Source organism: Helianthus annuus, chromosome 1, assembly GCF_002127325.2.
Source record: "Helianthus annuus cultivar XRQ/B chromosome 1, HanXRQr2.0-SUNRISE, whole genome shotgun sequence".
Taxonomy (NCBI): domain Eukaryota; kingdom Viridiplantae; phylum Streptophyta; class Magnoliopsida; order Asterales; family Asteraceae; genus Helianthus; species Helianthus annuus.
This window is the reverse complement of record NC_035433.2, coordinates 114,307,662-114,316,299: the sequence shown is the minus strand read 5'-3', so window position 1 is coordinate 114,316,299 and position 8,638 is coordinate 114,307,662. Positions and strand designations below refer to the sequence as shown.

Sequence of the window (8,638 nt, the reverse complement as noted above, 5' to 3'; positions counted from 1 at the left end):
TTTACATCAGGGACGAACCAGTAGAGTATGATTGTGCAACTAGCGAAACCATCCGATAATATCCATCTCCACTAGGCTATAACGCCTATACACCAATTCAAGAGAAAAGCAGTAAATCTGAGAATATAGTAACAAAATAACAGAAAAATATAATGTTTTTATTTTTAAACATAAGTTTATTTATGCTACTTTAATAAAAAATAAAAAATTTAAAATACGTAGTATATATTAATGTGCGTGTTTAGAAGTTTAATGTTTTCTTTTTATAACTTTTGATATAAATAATGCGAATATAAAAGAATGCATATTGATAGAAATAATTTTAATATTAAAAATAATTTAAAAGTGGTGATAATGTGGAAATATAAGTATTGGTAAAGATGTTTAGACCCCCCGTAGTGGGGCGTTTTTTTTTTTAAATTAAAAAAAACGCCGAAACACGCCCCTTGTCCATTACATATAGGCGTTTTCGGGCGTTTTTTTTTTTTTTTAAATTACGTTGGCGTTTTTGAAACAACGCTGAAATGTGTATTGGGGCGAGAGGTGACCGTTGCCAAACGGTCATTTCTTTAATATTTTTTTTAATTCCAATATTAACCCACTATATATATACTACCCACTTTTCCATATTTTTTTTTATAAAAAAACTCAGACATTCTTAAACTTTCTCTACTACTTCTTCTATATTTTATACAAATATGCATCAATTTCGACCCCCATTTGGTATCCCCTCAAGACCCATGAACCCGAACACAACCCAGCCGCAACACACATTTAACCTTCAAGACATGGACCCGAGCATGTTAACGTACGCGGCTTACTTGAGTGGCGCCACTCCATTCGTTCATCCCACCTTCGGCTTTGGTCAAGCCGGCGGGTCGCAACCTTCACAACAACAAGCCGAACCCGATGTGGATATCGTGCCGGAGACGCAACCCGAACCGGTGCCAGAGAAATCGAAACGCGGTAGAAGGTCGCATAAGAAGAAGGAAGCGAACGAACCTCGACGTAAACATTCTTACCTTAATTGGACGAAGGAGGAGGAATTCACGTTGGCTCGAGCGTGGCTCGACGTTTCAGAGGACCACGAAATTGGTAACTTTTATATTTTTTTTACATATTTTTTACTTTTATTTTTACTTTTATTTTTAACATACAACTTATATTTTACTTTTATTTTTTCAATTTGTAGCAAACTTTCAAACGGGCCCCGTTTTTTGGGATAGGGTTCGTGCACTCTTTTTGTAACGCCTCGCGTTTTCGCATTTTCTATTTATAGCAAGTCGTTTTTGAACTTTCTCGATTTAATCAGTTGTACTCTCATTTTATTCTATTTGTATTCGAGACTTGAAATCAAAATGAAAATGCATTCGTTTTAATCATATTCTTGTTATAACTCTATGTCATGTGATCACACTTGAAAACACGTTAAACTATTTCAAACATGTGAAAACAGTAGAAAGATATCCTAATTCCAACTCTCGAAACAAGTATTATCAAGAGATTACCCTAATCCATACAAAAATCAGGAATTCGTATGTTAATTCGGTAAATTACCCAAAATTTGGGTTAAAACAAATAATCATGACATTTATTAATATTAACTTAATAAATTAATATTTTAATTAATTAAGTGAATTAATATTTTAATTAATTAAATAAATTAAACAAATATTAAAATTTGTTTTCGGTTAAAAAGGTTAGTTTAAACTAACTTCATTAGTTAAATCCTTAGTAAATTTTAGATAGGTTAGTTATTTAGTAAAGGAACCATCTAACTGAGTTAGAAACTCCAGTTAGTCCTGTTAGTTACATATATAAACCTCAGGGGCCAAACTGAAGCATCAGCACACAAAAGAGTAGTGGTGTTTCTGGTTGTTCGGCCGGTCACTGACCCGGGTTCGAAACCAGGCACAGCCGGTTGCTGTTGCTGTTTGTGGCTGGGCTCTATTTTGGGCCGCCCCTTGTGGGCCATCTTTTTTTTATTGTTTTATTTTTTTATGATTATTATTAATTATAAGTATTATGAATATTATAATTATAGTTATTATTATTACTATTAATATTATTATTATTATCATTAGACTTATTATTATTATTAAAATATTGTTAGTACTATAATAAAATCAGATATTATCATTATCGGAATTATTGTTATTAGTATTTATATTATAAAATCTTTTGATAATATAATTATTATCATAATCATTATTATTAATACTATTATTATTATTAACAAAATTCTAATAATAAATCTATTATTATTATTAAAAATCGGAAATAAAATGTTATTATGATTTTTTCGTTTAATAATAATTATCACTATCATTATGTCACATAAATCACAATATTGGTAATATATTCTTAAATAATATTTAGTAATAGCAAATGATTAGTCTAACTAGCTTAAAACTATAACTTTTATAATTACCAATAATATTAACGTACACCTCACATTATAAATAGGGTAGTCTCTTGCACACTCTTGGATAATCTCTCTACTCCTCTTCGTTACCAAGAAATACGCAACGCAATCAAATGTGCAATATGTATTCTATATCAATCACATTATTCACTTCAAACAGCTTTATGCACACTCTATCCAAATTGCACGTGATACATTTGATTCATGTTATACATGTTATGCTATTGTAAACTCTCATGACTATGTGTTCATTAACTTTGCAAGCCTCCCCTAACAATGGTAGCGCTATAGGTTGAGAAACGCCCCTCCCGTTATTCTCGCGGGTATTGTTAGGTTAATCTATGTTAAAACCTCCCATTATTCTTTGGGATAGGCATGTTAATTGCGTTAAACTTTGGTTTGGACACATAGAGTAACATCGTTTCGAGTATACTGTTAATATGATATCATGTTATTCACATTGGATATGAGTAAACTTTTAAACTTGTATTATGCTATGTATCAAACTTGTATACTCGCAAACATTCTTTTGTTGATTTTATTTTAATACATATTGCAGGTTGAATATTCAAGAATCAAGAAACAAGCTAGGATGGCATTAGAAACCTATTTTAGCATTTTAGTTAATGTTGAACTATGTTTGTTTATTTGAGACAATGTACCTTTCATTTGAATCTAATAAAATGATTTAATCTATATTGTCACACTTAGTGTTATGTTGTTTTGAGCAATTTGTTCGTCTCATCCCGATGTTTCCGCCATCGGTTGGGGTGTGACACTTTTATAGCACGTGAGGTAAAGGCGAGCATCGGGACAAAGATTTCATTTCTAGCAAATGGACCGACATCAACAACAAGTGTCACTCCTTCCAAGAAGTGTACCAACGTAACTACGATAATCGCCCGAGCGGAGAAGGTGACGTCGGGGTTTTAACAAAGTCTTTGGAAGAGTACGAGAGAACGAAATGCCCTTTCCCGTACTATAAGTGTTGGGATCTACTACGAAAAAGTCCAAAGTGGGCGGTAGTAGGTACCATGACGTCTAGTAGTAGACGTCGAGCTAAACGGTCAAAAACATCATCCTCCGTTGACCCTGAAACACCGACATCGGATGCCCGCAATGTCAATCTAAATGAGGTGGTGGACCTTGACGAGCAACTTGAAGAAGAGTTGGCCCGGCCGCCCGGTAGAAGAAAGGATAAGCGAACCGGGAAAAAAAATGGTGGAGTCGTTTTCCGATCTCGAGTTGAAGGAAGATTCGAGGAGATGAACCGTCGTCGCCAAGACATTCGTGACCTCGGTCACCAACGTTGTGAGATTATGAAAGAACGAGTGGCCGAAACCAAAAAGTTTAACGAGATGCAAGAGGCGAGGCAAATGGAAAAGGCCATTGAGTTTTTGTCCAAACCGATCGACCACCTCCAAGGCGACGCGTTGATTCTTGCGCAAATGCATCGCCAAAAAATTTGGGAAAAATATGGACTCTAGATCATCATCCTTTTTTTTAACTTTATTTTTTTCGGTTTTTTTTATATTCTGTTTTTTCCGTTTTTTTTTAATTTCAAGTAGTGTAATTTGTTTTTTAAATTAATAAAGAATTTTATGTTTTAAATTAAAAAAAATAATTGTGAAATGATTGTATGGGCGTTATTGGGCGTTATTCCCACTACGGCAGTTTTGCAATAACCTCCAATAATGCCCCCATGCTGACTGGACTGCCACATGGCAGAAAACGCCTCATGATGAGGGCATTATTGATAAAACCACTACATGTGGTCTTATAGGATTTGAGTAAAAATGTGTATTTTTAGTATATTTGTGAAAATCTGATATGTCAACTAACTAGACACATTTGTAAATGTATTTATCACCTTGCATTGGTGATGGTCTAACTAGTTTTATAATTTTCTATAGCAATTAATAAATAAAGTTAAATTCATTTGCCTAGCTAAAACTAAAAATTAAGAGCCTGACCAACTTTTTATATGAATTATGCTGTGACTGATTAATGAGACGAGGCACATGATCTATACGTTTCTCTCTAATCTTCGAAGAGAAGCAAGACGTCTTATTTTAGTCCATCCTGGTACGGATTTTACGTGTAAATGAAATTGACGAAGACTTTAAACTTTTGAGAAAGCAAAGTCAAAAAGCCAAAGTTAGTGCGCCATTGTCACGATCTAATATATTCCCAAATTACCCATCAATTTGTTTATGTACTTTCATGGGTGTGCGTTCTGAATTCGAAAAATTCGAAATTCGTTTAAATTCATTCGATTATCAAGAATTCGTTTCGATTATAAGAATTCGAATTCGAATTCGATTCGAGTCAAGTAATCGAATACGAATTTATAATTTCATATTCGATTCGAAATTCGAATAAAAATTATACATTTTTAGTTCTTATTTTTATATATAATACATATATACTTTTATTAGGCTATACTATAAATTATTTTCAAATTTTTTTCCAAGTACTAAAATTACCCATTACCAAACCCACTACATGGCTCATAACTAAAATCTAAGTAACAAATCTATCAATAGATTTCTAAGCGTAGAATATTAACTTGTAATGTGGAGTGGTTATTCCCGACTTATCGTTTTGAATTTTAGACTTGTGGTACTTTAGTTGGAACTTTTTAATGTGTTATCGTGTTTTATGGCTGCCTTAAAATTTATGTTTCATTTTGAAAGTTTTTTACATGTTTTTTAAAAATCTAAATTAAATCAAATTTATTCAAATTCGATTTGAATTAGAAATTTTTAATCGAATATGAATTGTGTTTTTTATTCGAATACGAATTCGAATCGGATTGGATAGGTTTTAATCGAATTCGAATCGAATACGAATTCAAGGAAAAATAAAAATTATTCGAACAATTCGATTCGAATAATTTGAAAATTCGATATTCGATTCGAAGAACACCCCTATGTACTTTTAGGTTATCCGTAGTCACAAAGTCTCTTTGTGGGCGTTATGTGACACGTGTCGTGCCATGTCACACAGAGTCTTTATGAAACGTTATATCAATAGAGCCTATAGTCATAAAGCCTTATCTCACACATAAAAAAATATGTTATTGAATGGGCGAAGGAATGGAGTGGACGAGGTAATGGAATGGATGAGGGAATGCAATGGATCATTACCATTCCACATCTTGTTTGGTTACCATGTGTGAATGAAATGAGTTATTATTGTGTATTGTTCGGTATGCAAGAAAAACGGAGTAATAAAATCAGCGGTGAGTGGTGGTGGTGGTGGTGGTCAGTGGTAGTGATTGTGGGTGGTTATAGGTGGCGGTGGTGGGTGTCGGCGGCGGCGATGGGTGGTGGTGGTGGCGGCGAGTGGCGGTGCGGCGGCGACGACGAGTGGTTGTGGTGGCAAGGTGGTCATTGGTGGTGGCTGGCAGCAGAGGTGGCGGTTGGTGGCGGCGGCGGCGGTTGATGGTGGTGGCGTCGACGATGGTGGTGGGCGGCGGCGGCGAGTGTCGTTAGCGGTTGGTCTAGCTGTGGGTGATAACGGTGGCGAGTGGGTGGCGGCGGCGGCGGTGGCTGTCGGGGTGAAGTGGTGGCGGCGGGTGGCGGCGATGGCGTCGGTGGTGGGTGGTGGTGGTGGTGGGTTGTGGTGTTGTTGATGAATGGTGCAAGAGGGGATGGAATGGAAAAAAACATGGGGGGGGTGGAAGGAATGATTTTGAGGGAATTGAATGCATTTTGGAATGGGTGATTCTATTCCATTGACCAACTAAACACCATTTTCTTCGTTCACTCGTAATCATCAATTCCATTTCACCTCTCATTCCTGTATACCAAACGCTACCTAATACTATAGACAAAATGATGTCTTGTAAACATAATTTATAATTTATATGTAAAAAAGTAGTAATTAAAACAAGAAAGTGGTATAGCAGTAGTTAATATTTATTGATTTTACTACAAAAGATTTGCTATTTATTCTCTCTTTCCCCCCTTTGATTTTCGGAGCCCTAAATTCCCTTTCTTTAACCTTCCAATCCCTAGCTAATGAACTACTTGATCGTTTCAGAGTTTCCAATTCATGGGTAAGTTGCACTTGACAACTTGCATTGTATCTCCTTCTTTTATTATTATTATAGTTAAATTCATAAACTCTGTTTCCTTTTGAAGTCATGGCTATGTTGATTGTAATGACAGATAATCATCATAGGAGGAGGAGATCCGTAACTGACGATGACGACATGATCACTAACCTTCCAGAGGATTTGATAAACCCGATTTTAGAGCGGCTCCCAGTCAAAGATGCTGTAAGAACAAGCGTTCTTTCAAAAAGGTGGAGGTATAGATGGACCACTATGAGGACACTGGATTTCCATTTCGGATTCTCTGGACAGTTTTTAAATATTGGAGCTTATCAGCATAATGGGTTTACAAGGGTTATAAGCCAGATTATGATCCATCACCAGGGTCCCATTTCGACCTTTCTTCTCCATATACCAAAAGAGATAGTTCTTCATAGCTTCCAAGAAGTTGATCTATGGATGTTAATCCTGTCAAGAAACAATCTCAGGGTGCTCCTCTTTCGGAATTCAAATCGGATTTATCAGATTCCACCCTCCGTATTCTCTTGTCTAGAATTGAGAGTATTGGGATTACGTGGCTGTATTTTCAATCCACCACTTGAGTTTAAGGGATTTCCCAATCTTCAAGATATTAATCTCCAGAAAGTTATTTTCGGCGGTAATTTAGGTGGAACTGTAATCAACTTGCCACAACTTAAGAATTTGAGCCTGCATACATGTCTCAATCTCAACAATTTCAACATCATGGCTGTAAAATTGCAGCATTTGCTGGTATTTGGTTGCCCTGATGCCATGTTGCTCCGGTTATTGCATAGTAAACACCTTTCTGCGGTTCATATATGTTTGGGGAAATCTATGCAAGGTCTACAAGTTGAAAGATATAGTTTGGCGAGGATGTTAAGCAACTTGCCCAAGCTTGTTACGTTTAACATTGATGGTTATTTTCTTAAGGTATACCAACATTAAAATGAAAACGTTTAACCTTTGTTCTATGTTGGTCATAAACTAGAGTTTGCAAAAACGATTTCTTCGTTTTTTTTGTTCTGATGAAATTCTCATGCAAATTTGGTAAGTTACAATCTCACTTTCACCGCACAGTTTTTGGCAGCACAAAAGTTTCCAAGCTTGCTTCCACATGCCATAATACACTTACAGCTATTGAAGTTCCAAAGGTTTAGTTTTGGTGATTTGGATCAAGTTCAAGGTGCTCTGTGTATCCTTCGGAACTCACCTAATTTGAAAGGACTTGGTGTGACACATGTGCAGATGGTAAAGAGGGTTTAAAGCTTGTTAATATCTTTTTTTGGCTTATATAGTTATATAGTAAACAGTAGGATGTTAAGATATAATTTAACTTTTGTAGGGACCTGAGGCTGATTTGGAATTAACATCTAATTATATAGAATCCCTTGACTCTCTGGATCAGACATTGTTCATGTTGAAAACTGTAGAAATGATATCTCTAGAAGGTTCAAGACCAGAGCTTCTCTTTGTAAAGCTTCTACTTGATCATTCTCCACATCTTGAAAGTATGATTATCCGACCAAGTGCAACGGTTGATGCTGAGAAAAGGCTCAACATTGCAAAGGATGTTATGTTGTTCCCACGGGCCTCATCAAAAGCAAAGATGGTCTACTTGGATCCGGAGCCATAATTCTATAAGAATGTTTAACTGCACTGAAATCCGGTGGTTATCTTGTAGTGTATGTCTTGTCTTTATTTTACCTTTTTGGTATGCAGTTAATAATAGGACAATGTATGTAAAGAGTGTGTAGCTCTATATATCTAGTTAAGACGATGATATTAGTGGACTTGGGATTTTGCTGGATCAACACAGGGGTACAGAGTGTTAACAGGTTCTGTTACGTGGTTATTATTGTTGTTGTTGTTGTTGTTGTTGTTGTTGTTGTTCAGTCAATTAAGTTTAGCGGGAGTATGTCAGAGCACAAACTCTTTAAATAGCTTTCGAAACATTTGTTTGAAACTCTACAAAATGAACCGATGTGAATGTCAGAGAAGGTAATTTGTTTTCTAAAAGATATTTTAAACTCTTTGATAATATGAGATGAGTAAAGTTGCTACTTTCTAACTGCATGGTTGATATAGCAGCTGCAAATGTCTTGTGAATCAACACTTGCCCTATAGTTGTGATT

At 35.6% G+C, this 8,638-nt stretch overlaps 1 protein-coding gene across 1 annotated transcript; it reads left to right on the top strand.

Moving 5' to 3' along the window:
• Positions 1-6,360: 6,360 nt before the first annotated feature.
• On the top strand, positions 6,361-8,375 carry LOC110875274 (F-box/FBD/LRR-repeat protein At1g13570). Its single transcript, XM_022123473.2, has 4 exons — positions 6,361-6,488; positions 6,601-7,436; positions 7,584-7,754; positions 7,849-8,375. The coding sequence occupies exons 1-4, from the start codon at positions 6,485-6,487 to the stop codon at positions 8,137-8,139; spliced, it is 1,302 nt and encodes a 433-aa protein (XP_021979165.1). The 5' UTR covers positions 6,361-6,484; the 3' UTR covers positions 8,140-8,375.
• The last annotated feature ends 263 nt before the right edge of the window (positions 8,376-8,638 follow it).

What these genes read in the sequence shown, in the direction of transcription:
- LOC110875274 (XM_022123473.2), top strand. An exon ending in TTGATGGTTATTTTCTTAAG is followed by an intron (nt 7,437 to 7,583) that starts GTATACCAACAT and finishes TTCACCGCACAG; the next exon opens with TTTTTGGCAGCACAAAAGTT. An exon ending in GTGTGACACATGTGCAGATG is followed by an intron (nt 7,755 to 7,848) that starts GTAAAGAGGGTT and finishes TAACTTTTGTAG; the next exon opens with GGACCTGAGGCTGATTTGGA.